The sequence below is a fragment of the Eimeria maxima genome, genomic scaffold (assembly GCF_000499605.1).
Source record: "Eimeria maxima Weybridge genomic scaffold, Emw_scaff776, whole genome shotgun sequence".
Taxonomy (NCBI): domain Eukaryota; phylum Apicomplexa; class Conoidasida; order Eucoccidiorida; family Eimeriidae; genus Eimeria; species Eimeria maxima.
In genome coordinates, this window is record NW_013566757.1 from 1 (window position 1) to 16,902 (window position 16,902).

The 16,902-nt window shown below is 50.0% G+C and overlaps 2 protein-coding genes across 2 annotated transcripts; one reads left to right on the forward strand and one right to left on the reverse strand.

Moving 5' to 3' along the window:
• Positions 1-8: 8 nt before the first annotated feature.
• EMWEY_00042880 (hypothetical protein, conserved) lies at positions 9-2,055 on the reverse strand (the record flags this gene model as incomplete). Its single annotated transcript, XM_013482797.1, has 7 exons — positions 9-86; positions 281-378; positions 624-883; positions 1,099-1,125; positions 1,254-1,384; positions 1,508-1,668; positions 1,840-2,055. Coding segments are annotated over 7 exons (971 nt in total), but the record flags the coding sequence as incomplete, so codon positions are not given.
• Positions 2,056-10,483: 8,428 nt separating this feature from the next.
• Positions 10,484-14,717, forward strand: EMWEY_00042890 (myosin heavy chain, putative; the record flags this gene model as incomplete). The annotated part of the gene is made up of 10 exons (XM_013482798.1): positions 10,484-10,768; positions 11,070-11,172; positions 11,326-11,470; positions 11,593-11,705; positions 11,883-12,082; positions 12,729-12,908; positions 13,018-13,439; positions 13,682-13,907; positions 14,028-14,294; positions 14,529-14,717. 10 exons carry the CDS (start codon positions 10,484-10,486, stop codon positions 14,715-14,717), a joined length of 2,130 nt encoding a protein of 709 aa, XP_013338252.1.
• Between the last annotated feature and the right edge of the window lie 2,185 nt (positions 14,718-16,902).

A 16,902-nucleotide genomic window follows, 5' to 3' on the forward strand; every position in this document is an offset into this window, starting at 1 on the left:
GGGCCTACCTCTCCCCTCCCCCCCCTCCCCCTACCTGTTCAAATTTAGTCGCTGCCTCGATCTGACTACTCGTCAGAGGATTCCGCCTGTAAACAGCCCAGTACCGAAGAAACGGTAGCAGCTTTGTGCTTATTCTCTTTTCTGCGCCTACAGCAGTGGAGCCCCATAACTGTTAAAACGAACCTTCTTGGCCATGTTTTCAGGTGGAAAGCAGCTAGCTGGGCAGCCGCTGTAGATGAAACCGCCCTTCTCGCTCTCAGCTCTGTGAAAACACTCTCACATGAGAACCATTGCAGAGAATGGGGCTGTCAGGTTCCCTGGCTCCTGCTGCCAGTCGTTGGCCTGGGAAGCTGTTTGGCCGTCCGCTCTGTGGGTTACCTGGGCAATGTATGGGTGCATCAGGAATGTTCTCGTCTATATCTGTCGCGTCACTTGAAGAGTCATTCTCCTTCCTAGGCAATTTTTCCGCCAGCCGCTGCCGAAGTGCTGTTAGATTTAGTCCTGCAGCACGGAGGAAGCTTCTTCGCCGTTCTATGCTGCTGCTTCCCAGCGGAGTCCAGCATCGGGTAGCATCCTGCGACCACCAGAATACGGATCTGACGGTGTACACGACTCGTCCTCACGCATTGCAGTCCGTTGCTAAGGGAATTTGCCTGCTGCTCTCCATAACTGACGGATGTGAGTTGCCCTAGCCTCTTAAGGTCCAGAGACCAGGCCTTAACAACCCTGTCGGCGCCAACGCTGAGGATCCACCGACGATGGTACTCTGCTCTGCCAGACTTGTCTTCAGTTGCTACGGCTTCCGGCGTGGTTCCAGCTTCGCAGAGATCCAAAGATAAAACTGCGTCATCGTGGCCAGAACTTTCGTGCAGCAGAGTGACCTCTGCGTGCGCACGTAACAACCAAGTGACACAGTGAGCAGCTTTTTTACTAGCAGTTATGGAATCAATTGATTCCAAGACTGCTAGTGAAAGGACCTCGGCGTGCACACGTGACAATCAAGTGACCCTTAACGGTTTTCACCGTGATTGCTGAGCAATCACGGAATCAATTGTGGAACACTGTTAACCGTTTAACTGGGCATGTCGCATGGCTTACCCAAAAAACGCTTCTTCGGGCGTGTGACTGAGGGCGCACAGGGGCACGATAGTTGGGAAGCATGCAGCGCACGCGTAGCTATGCGAATCATTTGCAAAGCTGAAAGCAACGGCTTGAGTGAGCTTGAGTGACCATAAAAGCGCGGACGTTCCTACCCTTTGTTCCGTCCCGCCGTTTGCGCATTGCCGACAAGTCGTGGTGCTCGTCATCCGTCTCGGACGGCCACTCAGGTGTAGGTTGCGTCAGGAATGTTCGCCGCCGGTTAGCCATCACTCCCCGCCGGAACCTGCTTAGCAACGAAATGCACTGCAGTGCCCACAGTTTTGTCGTGTGCATAGGAATCCGCAGACAAAAATACTCCGCAACCGCTTCCACGCCGTTGTTGGTGACGTAGGGGATCAATTCGTACTTGGCGGATATAGTAGCTCTGCCGTGACGCGGACTAGGCTCCTCTTCGGTTTCAGATGAGAGCCTCAGGTCTTCGTGACCGGGCCGAGGTGAACACGAACGAGAAGATTCCAGGAGCGACCTCTCCTGAACTTTAGCCAGGTCCCATAGACGAATGTTGCCCTGTGCAAGAGCGCAGTACATTTGCAGCTGTCGAAATTAATGGGAATATTCTATTATTTACGATATTCATATCATGGTGGGTCCTGCGTAGAGCTGCAACCAAGCCGCTGCTTCCACCACCTTTATGGTGCATTTCAATAGCGCCCCTCCCGGTGAGCTATGACCTCTCACCCGCTCGTCGGCACAGTAGACCTGCAAGCTGCCGGTAGAAAACCTATTAACCTTAACAGCTCGTATACTAGCTGGGACAATGAGTTCCTGAACTTTATTCGGTGAAGCGAATAATCGACGCTTGTAAGTAAATTTCATCGTTTGATTGCTGCCTGGTTGTTCTTGAGCCTCCTGCATTGGATTCAGCAACTCCTCTGCAGTTACCCCTTCACACATGAGGTTCTCCAATTGCGATATGTCTTCCCAGCAATAGAAAAAACACCACGATTGCCGCTGGTTGCTGTTGTTAAGGCGCCATACTGAAATGACACCCGCTGCGCATGCAAGAGGAATACACCGCGAGGTAGTGCATATTTACAACTCTTCATCTCCGAGATGTAGCCTGTTTGGCATGGGCAAGAGCAACTGTGAAAGGGTACACCAGCGGTACACCATCTGCTGGACCGTGCTGCTGGATTGATTTGAATTTTGATTGGCACGTACATTCCTCGCCAGCCACTAGGAATTCTCCAGAAGGGGAGATATCTATGGCTTGGACTGATGATCTGCAGAGTGAACAAATTGGAAGTCATCCTCGGATGGGCGAGACAGCCTTTGCATTTCCGTAGGACACGTAATGAAGACGGGTCACTCATGCCTCTCATGTGTATGTACTTACGAGAACCCTTCTAATGAGCTCTCTTTGCGTAATCTGCGAAGGCAGAATATATGCACAGCCTTGTTGCTTCCACAGGCAAGCAATCTGGACGCTTCGCAAATTGTCATGCATGCAACTCCTTCCTTTCCAATTGTAGCTTGGAATATTACTTGAGTCTTTTGCGGTCTGCAGCAACATAGCAGGAGAAACGTACTCAAACGCCTTCGGATTTTCTCATGCTATGTTGCTGCAGACCGCAAGAGTACGTCGACGGTGGACTAAAACTTCAATCACTATTTGGCGGAAGGACAACTGGCCGGCCCTAAGCATAGTTGCTAACACCTCCATGTGCTGCAAGCTATACGACTTGCGGTGTCCCAACTTCTTCGTGAACAAGCACTAGTCCGTCTGAAGACGCAGAGACGAAGCATTTTGTCCCCGGCCAAGGACATATTTGGGTCACTTCACTTGAGTGGGGTTGGGTTCTTGATAGTTCTGCTCCGGTTGAGGCATTGAAACATGATATTCCGCCGGCGCTGTCACCTAGGTACAGCTTCCGCTTCTTCGAGTCTAGACTGGCGGCCGTTACTTCAGCACCTTCGACGTCGTGAAGAACCTAGGGAGCATGCAGTTATTTCGCAGTTTTCCCCCTGGAACTCATTCAGCTGGTCATGTGCAGGGGGCAAACGGGGCCAGTGTATGCAACTGACCCGCAAAACTTGGCCCTGCGCGGCATCCCAAGAAAGAACAGCAGTCTTGCTGACTGTCAGAATGTTGTTGTACTGCGAATTATGAATTGCAGCTGTTAGTTCCCCCGGCATGGTCCAGCATTTTTCAGCGAATGACATCTCCTGCGAGGTGTAGACGTCTAGCGTAGATCCTCCTGTTACAATCCTGAAAGCATTGCATTCCTAGACGACGGGATTTTCTGAATGCACGGCTCCTTGTGTGGTCCGGAAGTATCTTCTTAAATTGATAGCACAGTTCAGGCTCACTGTTTGTATGGAGGAAGCGCGCAAATCGAGCTTAAGTCGCCATAGCATGTCGCCCCTAATGCACAAGTATCAAAGCATTTCACATGGCGGTGCATTGGGCCCAGCGTATCTGTTAACACCATGTTTTGGAATGTGCTTTTTTCTCATCGACTTATGTGAGGTTGCCCGGAACCAACAGCTGCTTGGCAATAGCATACGTCCGCCGAAGGTTTGAAATGATCTGAAATTGCGTAAATCCCATAGACGAAGCGTTCCTGACACATCTGCTGTGACAACCTGTGGGGTGCCAGGGACGACAATTACTCCGCACAGAGAGTATGGGTGGCCCCGCAAGTGGCATATGGGTTTTTTTAAGTTGCACGGACTCCAGACTAATGCATCCTGAAAGGCGCATATTATCGAGGAAAGGAAGCCGGATATTATACTCAACGACATGGTCGCCTTAGAATATTGCGGACTTAAGCTACTGAAATTATAAAAGGAACAATGGGTGGATGTTTAGCTGAACACCTAGTTCATATCAACGTCAATCAAGCTGGTCTGTCTTGGTGTGACCGTTTAGCCACACACCTGGTCGAGACCAGCGCTAAGCACGCAGTTGTACTCTTTTGAGTGGGCTATACTTGTAACACTTCTGCTATGTCCTTTGAGGACATGTTTGCACTCAAGAACTTGCGCGTCCCATATTTTCAAAGTTGCGTCTGCCGATGCAGATATAAATGCACCTTCATCTGCGCTTGACAGCAACAGCACCATAAAAAAAGCCAGAGCATCAGCGAAAATGGATGAATTAGTGCGCACTAAACAAGTCGCCGTTGGGATACGCAAGACGGCGATTTTGATTTTATTTTTGCGAATATTACCAGGAGTATGAAGGAGCTGAGTCACAAAATCATTGTGGGCCTTTCTGCTCGCTATTTCGGAGAATGTTACCAAATCCCACAGTTGAAATGTCCCTTCCACGCACCCACTGAGTTAGAAACAGCAGGTCTGAACATTAGCAATCTGACCACTCACGCCTTCTCGACTTGAAAGCAGCCTAACTACTATTTACGGAATCTGAGCTGCACTGCACTGCTGGGATGTTTCCACTATTAAGGGTACTGTGCAAAGATCGCGTCTATGCAGCTACTCCTAGTGTTAGCTGAAGGTCGGCTGACCTGAGGAGTTTGTTGGGACCAGACATCCATTCGAGGCAGCTAGGTGGTTGGTGTTTGTAGGAAAGCTTTTCAGTGAGCATTAACCCATTTGTTGTCATCATGTGGATGCTACCATCGTATCCTGCACAAAAAAGAGCCCTTGCAAACAGGGCACTACAACTTCCTAAGAGCTGTTGGGGAAGCTTAGCTTTGTCATAAGGGAACCATACACCTACCAGCCAAAGCGATCTTCCCGTATGTGTCCACATAGCATAAATCCACTATAGAACCTGGTCAAACCCGCAGGCACACCTGCCTCGTTGGAGGGTTGTGCAGGCTTCGCAGATTAACTATGGAGGGTTGTGCAGGCTTCGCAGATTAACTAATGGATGCACGGTCTCTTCAAAATCTATAGTATTACAACTTCCACCGTGTGTGCTTCATGAATCTGCGAAGCGTGCACAACCCTCCAACCCTGCGTCCACTGGTTACCTGCTACAGAATTTACTTGAGAAACCACTCCTTTCTGCAGGCACTCAGAAAAGGGTCAAACTGAATGTCTAGTGTACACATCCATGCTTAGTTGAAGAACTCTGAACTATGGTGTTAAGAGTTGAACTCACTGAAGTTGGATCCAAGATGTGCAGGAACTTGGATGATTGGTAAACGCAATACAACTTATCCACAGGTTCCACGTACATTAGCCTGCGGAGGAATCGCAAGGTTTCGCAGGAGGTCGGCCATAAAATTCTTATAATCTTATTCAGCTAGCACGTTACCAGCCTTTCGTGGGAAGTATAACACGTTTACCTTTTTATGTGGTCCTGAGTATTATTTACTATTCTTGGAGCTGTGCACGTGTACTGAAGAGATTAGGAAAACAGAACAGGATGGAATGAGCTAGTGTGGGTTGAGGAGGGCGCAAACAAACAACCGGTTGCAGGCGTCTGCCTGGAAACCGGTTGTTTGCGCCCTCCCCCTAGTTCAAATTAAGCACTATCGGCACGATCATTCGAACGGAATAAATATGGTGTATCAACAGATGAAGATTCTGAGATGCTGGAAGACTGCATATTGGAATAGTATCACTTTCTCGCTGTAAACACCGCCTTACTAACTGGCATAGCAGCCACATGATCTTACAGGATGGAGCGCCTCGTTGCCTCCAAAGCTGCAAACACGTTTCACACTTTTGCCAGAATCTTGTTGAATTGACTGATAAGACGCCAGACTGCTAGCTGAAGTACCCGTTTAGAGCCTAAGTATAGGCCGTTCAAGTAGCTATGCTGTCGGGACTCAGAGCACCAGCAGAGTGTGGTAGTGGTTCAGAACCTGCCTGACGCGAGGGTCCGCTCCAAATAGCTTGTGATCGACTGCACTCATTTTTTCACACAGACCTCACACCGGCGTGCTGCGGTGTTTGAGCTGTTTGCTACGTAGCTGTTAGTAAACTTTTCTTACAGCGAATACAAAATAACTGAAGACGAGATTCTTGAGCTGACCTCCCATCTAATGAAGCCTTCATCGTTCACGTCCACAGCTTCAAACGCTTCTGCCATAAGTGCAGCCCTGCTTAAAATTGCTGCGCGAATAGGAACATGAGCAACATGCGCTTGCAGTTCAAATAAAGCGCCATGTTTTGACTTCTTCTCATACGGTAGTTAGACACCACTTACGCCAACCGGGCAACATACCTTGATCCGCCAACTGGCTAGAGGCATGGTCCAGTATGTCTGTTCTCTCTTCTACGACTTCCGAGCCAACAGAAGAGTGGGATGGGCTTGTTGCACCTTTGTCGACAAGCGTTGGCTCGGCGTCAAACGTTTGCAAGGTCTGAAAGATGTCACATATTATGCGAAACTCGTGTTTCGTTCAAGCTACGAGCAGCGCTTTCCATCCTCTAGCCTCGATAGAAGGCGCCTTGGGCAGTGCATCCACACCGCACGAAGTCAGCGTGTCCCATCAAGCTCACTGGTGTACTTCCCAGCCCTTCTGGTGGACTCCATGGCGCTAGTTGGAACATCAGCTCCGCGAACTATTGAAGAACATTTCGCAGCGAAATGATGGTATTTCAAGCAGTGGTTGTGTGGCCTATACGTTCTTTAAGGACTAGGCGCGGAAAAAGTGGTCTTGCCTAGTGTAGCCATCACGAATGCTCGAATTGTCTCATGCGTCAATTAGTGAGCTAGTATTGGCTATCCTGCTATTCAGGAGCATCGCACCTCTTGCAAATCTAGGCGCCCCCCATGCCGGGCAAATTCAGCCTTCATTAAGCTGAGTTGTTCGGCATTCGTCCCATCAAGTAAGCGACTAACAGAACACGAGCACGTTTTGGAACTCTGGCCTTGCCGCTGATCGAACTTTTGTTGGGCCTCCGAGGCAATAGAGGCATTGGCTACTTGAGCCTGTGTAGCGGGCATGCAAACAAAGAGTTCTGTTTGAATACACGCTTTCACGCATCCAAACGTTCTTCCTCGCTGCTGTCCAGTCAATATGTCTACCCCAGAGGCGCACACCTGTGTATGACACTGGAGCACGATTTGAACAATGCAAGGAAATCACCGCTACTCTTGTAAGGACCACGTGTTAACCTGGGTTTCTTTTCAAAAATCGGGTCAAAGCATAGGTAACTCTTGGTTTGGAGTGGCTCACAGAATTTTCCATCGCCAACAAGTAGTAGAAGGCTCTTTGCCGCTGTGCACTAGGCCTCAACGACCCACTTGCTCCCCCGGAAGGCAGGACTAAAAAAAGCTAGTGCGATATGGTTGGAGACAGAACTACAGTTAAACAAAATACCGTGAGGGGTAGTTTTCTCAGTACGTAAGAGTACCTTGGATCCGCTGCAAACAGCCAAGGGACGATCTATGTAGGTGAGTCTAATTATTGAAAAAATGTGTACGCGTTATAACACCAGTTATACAGTAATGAAGACACCTGAATTCTTGTTACTTTTTCGTCTTGCTCGATTTGAAGAATTACGTAAGCTGTGGCGCACCTGAACGCCAGTGCACCAGGCCCATCGAGTGCATGCAGTTGTCGATGGGGCTTTTGTAGAGCAGGGGAAGACCGGACTCCCTCCGTATTGTGTGGAATAGTGCAATGTGCAGTCCAAAAGGAAGCGTATAGAAGGTAGCTGTGTTTCTGAGACCTTCCCACGGCCAAGCGTAGCAGCAGAACTGCTCGACTCGTATCGTTTCGGGTTGTTAGAAACAAGCTACAAAGAACGTGATAGGCAAGACGGCGAAGACATTACTTCGCTCCCTCGCACAGCAAACCCGAAAAACAATTGCGTTCCTCAAAATTTATTCCTGTTTGGGACACATCCCTGCAGCTGATAACACTACTCTTGTGCAACAGGCGACCAGTAATAAGCTCGCTAATCCAGGTGCTTCTAGACACGAACCCCATCGAATACTCTGGCCTTTGGGTGTGCTGATGAAGCAGTGGTGTTGGTTTTACTTTGTATCAATGAAGCTGTCAACAACGAAAGTAATGTCTAAACAGGGTCTCAACATTATGAGCAGCTGGATCTATGAGTTTACAGGTTCTTCCGTTAGTTCGGCAGTGGGATATTGCAATTTTTGGACATCTGAAGTGAGATCACCGGTAAGCTTCCTCGAAATGTCATAACGCGTTTGCGTAGGAATATGCACACACTAAATCCTGTGTGGCACTAATATATGGGTGTTTACCTCAAACAATGCATCTTACTTGCTGCCAAAACAAGATCCTTCATCGGCACACCCAAAAGCCGGAGTATTCAATGGGGTTCGCGTCCAGAAGGACCTGGATCACCTACACGCTTCCAAATATGCTGGTATCCGAGCTTATTAGTGGTCGCCTGATCACTGTTGCACAAAAGCAGTTATCAGCTGCAGGAATGTGTCTGAAACGGATATAAAATTTGAAGAACACAATTGTTTTTCGGCGTTGCTGTGCGAGGGACCAAAATGATGTCCCCGCCGTTTTGCCTATCACATTCTTTGTACCTCTCTACCAAACCCGCGGGGCGATGAGATTACGGACGTTTGACTTCACTGCGCATTCTGTATCGGCATGCTCTGCCAGGCCGAACCCCAAGCAGTATGAGAAATGGATGAAAAAGAAACTTCAAGATCAGAGAGACGGTGAAGGTCTTTCGGATGAACCTTTCATTTCTAATCGACGTGTTTTCCAAAGATACCGGCTTGGCTGCACCGGTTTGGATGTCACTACAGAGCATGCAGAAAAACAATGATCCTTTTACGATCTCTGGAAAATGTCCTTCTACCTGTCACGAAGCAAAATGAAGTAGGCCATTCTTCTCGCTAGAACTCCACGCATCTACAAAAGAACCGAAAAACGTTAGCGCAGGCAGGGAGGCGTTCTCGCAATTTGCATGTTCCTCGCCTCAGCAAGCAACTGGCGCCAGACACACAGCCAAAACGCTAGTCCATTTCCCCAGACTGCCCGTCTATTTTGCCCACTCTGAGTGGTACACACGGTACAAGCAACAATTCACGCACAGTCAAGAGGTCAGCCGAGTCCCTGGATACCAGAAAACTTTACTAACAAGTCCACCATATTTCTACATAACGCCTCATTCATCGAGGAGTTCATCGACGTTTTTATCCAGTATGCACATCAGGAAGACTCTGCAACAAACGTGGGGCCTTAGTGGCTTCATGCTTCGATCAGAGCCTACATGTTTGTACCCTGAGGCAATTCACTTTCAACTGCAGGTAATCCTTCATGCAGGGAGCGCAGGAGTCAGGGGCCGCTGCGGAGAGAATTGCCCCATGGTACTAACATGTAGGCTCTCCCGTAGACGTCCTCCATCCGACCTTGCTTGTGCTGCTTGTTACTGTAACAATCGTTATCATGGCGCCTCCCCACACTCTACATGGAGGTTCAATGCCAGCGAGTGTTGCAACAGCAAACCGCACCAATATGTTTTGACCGGAACGTCAGAACATTTGCGGTAGCCCCTAATATTAGTAAAATCCTTAAACTTCACGAACGTTTATACAGAATACAGTTTGGGGTGTTTCCCGATGCCTAAAAGAAATTCCTGCACTGTATAGTGGTTATGGCGATGGTGGTGAATAGCTCAAGAGGCCTAAAGTGACGACTACATTGTGCTATTCCTGGTCTTTCCTTAGCTCTATTAACATTTTCTTTCCGTATGTCTAGCGATTTAGCCGATAATGGCCCAGCATGCATGCGCGAGCCCCACTAGCCGGTCGGGGCTTGCTAGAGGAGAGCAGAGGGGACAGGGAGGTGTGCGAATGCTTGCCTTCTAGCCACCCCTCAGATACTGTCTCCTTAAGACGTACACAACAGAAACTTGGGCTATTCAGGCAGATAGAAGAGAAGAAAACTACAGATCTGCGCAGTTCTTAGGGTGGTGAACCGCAGCTACACAACATCATTAGCCTTCTGCGCTTTGACTAGCAATTAGCTCACTTCCTAAGCTTGTCGACGGAAAAAAGAAATCAAATGATTACAATAGACAGACAAATAAAAGAAATGAGGCCCCCCGGATCAATACACGCCCTGTACCGGTTGAGGTGACCTCCCTCCCCCGTGTGCTGCGCAGAGATCTGTGGCGGAGCCCGCAGCAGAACCAGTAGTTGCAGCTCGGCTGATGCTTGAGGCCTCTAGCTGCGGAGTAGCTTTGCTTCTGGTGTGAGTGTTGAGGAGGAGAGAGGCCTAAGGCTTGCATGCTTACGTTCCCCAGCGCTCCCTGCTAGGGGACGGAGGAGTCTCATATCCCTAGCTACCTATGTCTCTCTCTCTTCCCTAGTTGAGAGAGGAGTCTCATATCCCTCGCTATTTTTGTGTGTCTCTCTTATTGACGCTCTGTGGCGATTTGTATAACTTTAGTGAAGAAAATGAATGGAATAGATGGCCGATGCATGCAGCAGCGCATGCAACATGAGTTACTACATATGGATAGGAGCTCCTCGGGAGCTATAAGGGACTCGAGATTTGCTTATAGTGGAGGTATATGCTCTCAGACATCGACTGAGAGCATTTCTGCTGCTCCGCTTCAGCTTCTGCAGAGACAACAGAGCAGTGGCAGCTGCACCAGCAGCACCGGCGACAGCACCTGTTGCTGCTCTGCAGCTGCGGAGGCTCCTAGCCGCAGTGGGTCGTTGCTACTGCAGGTCGACCAGGTACTTGGAAGCCTGTCCAAGGGGATGGAGGAGGAGCTGCTGCTGCCTCAAAGATGCTTAGGAGACAAAGCCTGCCCCTCCATCGCCAAGCACCTCTTCAGGTGTACAGGGCTCCGATCTGTGGACCTCTCGGTCTGTACAGCCATGCAGCAATCAGCAGCAGCAAAGTTGTCTTCTGAATCCTCTTCTGTTGCTAACTTGCTGAAATGACACACAGCAGGCAACGGGAGGCCCCGTTGGTCGCAGCATGCAGCTGTGCAGCAGAAGGGAGCAGTTGTATTTGCTTTGCTGCTTGGCCCAGGCAAACAACATTTCCTCTAAAGGATTCAAAGAAATTGCTTCCGCCATCGGCAGTTTAAGGCACCTGCAGCATCTCCGCCTTGACTGGAACCCCATAGGCTCGGGTAAGCTGACAACTCGTGTTGCAGCAGCAGCCGGTGCAGCAGGAGAAGTAGGGTGAAGCCTATTAGAGCAAGGTGCTTTCTGCCTCCGCAACTGAGACTGCTGCTGCTGTGGTGCCTGGTACGTGCTGCTGCTTGCTGCTGCTGCTGCTGCAGACGGTGACAGCAGCAATACTTCTGCTGTGCAGCTACTCTGCGACAGCATATATGGGCTGAAGGCATTGGAATCTTTGTCTTTAGTGCACTGCCAGTTGGGGCATCGGGCTGCAGATGCCATCAGCGGACTCATATTGCAAAACAGGTACATCCTGCAGCAACAACATATGCAGCATCAGATGCAGCACCATCTGGTGGTGTGAATGGCTTTTCTGCGTAGAGCTGAGGGCATGCTCTTAAAGGGGATTTATTGTGGTGTCTGTGCAGCAAGAGCCTCAGAGAGATACACCTAAGAAACAACGCAATGGGGGAAGAAGGTTGTGCACAACTAGCAGCAGCAATGAAGATGAATAGATGTCTTACTACTCTCGATCTTACGGGTTTGTTCGCTCTATAAAGGGTTTGTTACGTCTTTAAAGGGTTGTTTAATTATATACACCCATACATAATATATACGCATAATGTATCTATACGCCTGTGACACACCTTCCTGATTATAAATGTTTAAGTTAATGTGCAGGTATGCAAGAGCTCTTGGGGTTTTTTGCTGCATGCAGGCAACGGGGCGCGGCCTTCGACGCTGTGCGAAGTATCCAAGTGCTGCGCTGATAACAGCAAGTTGCTGCACTTGCTGCCGCTGCAGCAGCAGGAGATCACCGGTTTGCACCATAGCAACAAGCAGCAACACCAAAAGCAGCAGCAACAAGCCGATGATTATGTCGCTAGAATTGAGGCGGAGCTGAAGAGTACAGAGCAGGTGCGAGGCAGCTGCTGCGGCAGCGATGTGCTGCCTGCTGACTCCACAGATTTGATGCTGCTGTACCTGCTACTGTTGCTGCATCTGCTGCGTCTGGTGCATCTTGTGCTGCTGCTGGTGCTGGTGCTGCTGCATCTGCATCTGCTGCAGCAAAGCGCTCGGCTGCTGCGTCGCCTAGAGTCCGACTTGGCGTCTTCTGCTCAAAGGCACAACGAAACAAAGCGAGAAAATATGTTGTTAAAGCAGCGCATATGCGAGCTGCAGGGAGCAACAGTGACGTGTCAGTACACCCTAAACCCTCGGGGGTTGACAGCTTGAGCTTTAGGATTTACGGTCGCCGTGCAAGGCCTTTTCTGTGTCTTTGTCTGCAGCAAACTTAATGCAAGACGAGCGCAGAGAACTACTCATAGAAAACGCCTTCTTAAAAGCCCGTCCTCTGCACACCAACCTACTGCCAGCTAGCTAGCCACACGCAGCTAGCTTGCCACACCCAGCTACTCTAGCCACACCCAGCTAGCTGTGCCGTGTGAGCAGGTTTAGGTAGCTGCTAGCTGTCAGCCAACAGCTAGCTGGCAACTAGCCAGCAGCCAGCTAGCGGTCAACTAGCGGCTAGTTATCTACTTAGCTGGGACTTGTGTTGGCGCAGGGAAGCCTTGAGGAGAGGTATAAAGAGCTCTATGAATCCCGTCTCCTGGCGCAGCAGCAGAAGCTGCAGCTGCAACAGCAGCAGCAACAGCTAGAGCAGCAGCAACAACAGCAAGCTTTGCTGCAAAGACAAATCCACGACAGGCAGGACACTAACGAGAAACTCCTAAGCGATCTTCAGGTGAGTCAGCCAGTCCGTAGAGATAGCGAGTTAGCTGGCTAGTTAGCTGGCTAGCCAGCTAGCAGCACATCTTAAGAGCACATACACTCCATGTTCTGCTCCTCGTCAGTGCTGCGCTAACTTCTGTTCTTCAATTCGACTGCAGCAGCGGGAGCTACAGCTGCAGCAGAAGGAGTTGCTGCTGCAGCAACAACAGCAGGACACCGCACGGCTTCAGGCGGAACTCGAGCAGCAGCAAAACGCGGCGGACCGGCGGCAGCAAATGCTGCAGCAGGAAGTTGACAGACTGCAGCAGCAGCAGCGGCAGCTTCAGAAGCAGTTGCTAGAGGAGAAAGACAAGCACATGAAGCAGCAGGATGGAACTCTGCAGCAGCATCAACAGCTGCAGCAGCAGCAGCACCAGCAGCAACAGCGCATCCTCGAGCTGCAGCAAGAGCTGCAGCAAGAAGCACAGCGCCGCCTCCAGGGAGAAAAGGAAGCCTTAGAAGAGAAGCAAAACATTACAGCGAACCTGACAAAGACTCAACAACAGTATAAACCTTAAACCCTAAGCCATAATACGTTGACATTGTATGGGAGATTGCACCCGGCGAAGAAGTTTGTGGTTCGATATTTAGGGTTTGACGCTCAGGGTTTGGGGTTTATCATTTGGGGGTGGGGATTTGGTGTTTAGGGTTTCGGGTTTCGGGTTTAGGGTTTAGAGTTCGGCGCTTAGGGGTTGGGGATTTTCGGGTTTAGGGTTTAGGGTTTGAGACATGTACCTGTGCAACCAGAGTGGGGGAACTGAAGCAACGGCTGGAAGAGAGGCGGGAGACGGAAGAGTTGCAGCTCCAGCAGCAACAGCAGCTGGAGCAGCGGATAGCTGAGCTGCAGCAGGAAGCAGCAGCAGCAGCAACGGCAGCAGAACAGATGCAAACCAAGATACGTCAGCTAGCAACAAAAGCCGCAGCAGCAGAAGCAGAGCAGCAGCGACAGCGCGATCTCCTTAACGCTCGGCAGGTGGATGTTCCTATATGAATCTAAACCCTAAACCCTAATATCGAATGACTTCTACCTTAAAAGCAAGGTAGGGAGGACATGCGGCTTTTGCTGCTGCTGCTGCTGCTGCTATGGGTGTAGAAGGCGCTGGAGCAGCTGCAGCAGCAGGTAAAGGATGAACAGCAGAACCACCTGAAGGCGCAGGAGCTGCTGAAGTCAACAGCTGCACAAGCAGCAGCCAAGGCAGATGAGCAGCTGCAGCAAGCGCAACAACAGCTGCAGCAGAGGGAGCAACAGCAACAGCAGCAGCAGCAGCAGCTCCAGTTTGCACAGGCCGAAGCAGCGAAGCACGAAGGGAATCTTAAGGCTTTAAGGGAGGCCCACGCACAGCTAAAGGATGAGCTGAGAGTGCAATGCAAACCCTAAACCCTAGACCCTAAGTCTTAGACCCTAATTCATAACCCCTAAACAATCAGCCCCACGCCCTAAACCCTAAACCATTGGTGTTGTCTTCGTTTGGCCGCCTCAGCGTGGCTGTCAGCATACCTCCCTCCAACGTAGATTGTTCAGGGTTTAGGGTTTATGAGTGTTGCCAACGCTGAGGGCGGTGTTGTTGGTGTTCGTGTTGTGGGGTTTCTTTAGAAGTCACAGAGCGAGTGTCAGCGAGCTCAAGAGGAAGGGCGCTTGGCAGCAGCACGGCAGCAGCGACAGCAGCGGGAGTGGCAAAGCCAAAGAGAAGATCTTTGCATGCGTTTGTATAGCAGCATAGAGCTGCTGCAGGGAGTATTAACTGCTGCGAAGCAGCAGGAGATGGAGATGCAGGCCATTTAATACAATACACAGAAGGAGTAATTCTCCTTAGACAACCCCCTTTAGATGCAGCTAGCTAGGCACAGCTAGCTAGCCACAGTTAGCTGACCCCAGCTAGCTAGGAAGGGCTAGCTAATCACAGCAAGTAAGCGACAGCTAGTTAGCCGCAGCTAGCTAGCCACAGCTAGCAAGTTGGCAAGTAGGCAGCAAGACGCAATGCTAGAAGCTGATGCCCATTGCGCAACTACCTAGCTACAGATAGCGATGTAGTGCAGAGGAGCAGCAACTGCAAGTTGCAGTCCTCTGCCTTTTTGTTGTGATAAAGAGAAAAGAAGGACAGACAAACCAATATACCCCTTTGCACGCACCGTAACACGCGATGGGGAACTTTAGGGGTCGATTTTTCACTTATCGGTGGCTAGCTGCACCTAGCTACCACTAGCTGCCTCTAGCTAGCTACAGTTGCTCCGCTAGCTGTGGCTAGTTGTAGCTAGCTGTGGCTAGCTGTCCTAGAGCTGCTGTTCTAGAGCAGGGACACTCGTGGGTGTCGAGGGCCTTGACGGTGTAACTCCGGAACGCTAAAAGTACTTTGCTAAGCAGAGGTACACATACTAATTTATAAGCACAAAAGAAAAAAGAATAACAACTATGACTGTTACAGGGGCCCCCCTGGGCAGTGGGCCCCCCCCTGTGGTTCTTGGGGGGCCCCCACCCCGCCTAGCCGCGTATTGGGTTATTCGTGAGAAGCGGCCGAATTTTTGCCTCCGTTGGAAACTATCATTTAATTAGTATAGTTAAAGAGGGGAATGAATGCAATTAGATTACTGAAGATAAAATTAAGAAAACGGAAGCTGAGGGGTATAGACAACTGGGTCGTCAGCGCAGGCGACAAGCCGAGGTTGGGCATGGCACATCGCCGTTAATGTTAAAGTATCTGACAACAAAATAAATTAATTCATCTGTTAATATTAATTAATTATGCGAAAAACGAACTTTAATTCTTTTACAATATATTCCACCTGCCTTTCATTGTAGTTCCTTGTCGCGTTTTCCCCCCAGCTGCCCCTGCTACGGTGTCTCGGTAGCGTTGTTTAGGTGTCTGTGGCTCATTTTTGCCCTTATTTTCTTGCACTTAATTCTTCATTTTGTTCATATATTCCCCAGTATATGAATCATGTAGCGCTTTGGGACCCTTTAGTTAATTGGAGGCACCATCAGGCATTTAAAAGGCCTCCGAGGGCCTCCCTAGAGGCCGATACTAGTGGGGGGCCCCCTTAAAAATGCGACAGAGGGGCCCCAACCCCCCTCCCTCCTTAACCCTTTTCTTTCCTTTATTTCTCTTTATTTTTATTCAGTTATTGTCCCTGTCCTCAGCTTTCCTCGTACATAGAGACACCTCCCTTCCGCTACGTGGGAGGGCCCCCCATAGGGGTGCCCCTTCCTCTCCTTTTTCTTCCTTTCCCCCCCTTTCTTCCTTCATTGGGTCTTTAAGAAGACCCGTTGCCTCTTCACCGTCCTCTTTTCTATGGGAGGCCCCCCGTGTGGGCGCCCCCGTGGCCCCCCAAAGAGTTCCTCGGGGACCCCCAAGGGGCTCTTCGGGCCTCCCTGGGGCCCCCTTACGCGGTGACCTTTACAGCTCAAAATGTACCCTTAAAGAGGCATTAAATAATAATTGCCTAAGGAGACAAGGGAGACAAACGTCTCTCTTTGCTTCTATTGTCCGCTCTTTAGAGGACTCAGGGCTTGCTGCTGCTGCCGCTGTCACGCGCTGCAGCGGTAGGCTGCGTGCATGTGCAGCAAAAGCAGTAGGTGCAGCAGCAGCAGCCGCCGCCGCCGCCGCCGCCGCAGCAGCAGCAGCAGCAGAGGGCGCAGCAGCAGCAGCCAAGGATATGTGGTGGAAGACATGGGCCCCCCCCCTCTGTGCTGCTGTACAATCTGCTGCTGGGCCCTCCCCTTGTCGTTGGGGATTTCTTTCTCGGCTGTCATACACAAACTCCGTTGCACCAACAAAAAGACGAGCTATAGGGATAACCAGGTCTGCTGCTGTTACTGTTGTTGCTGTTGTTGTTGTTGTTGTTTGTTGTTGTTGTTGTTTGTTGTTGTTGTTGTTTGTTGTTGTTGTTGTTTGTTGTTGTCGTTGTTTGTTGTTGTTGTTGTTTGTTGTTGTTGTTGTTTGTTGTTGTTGTTGTTTGTTGTTGTTGTTGTT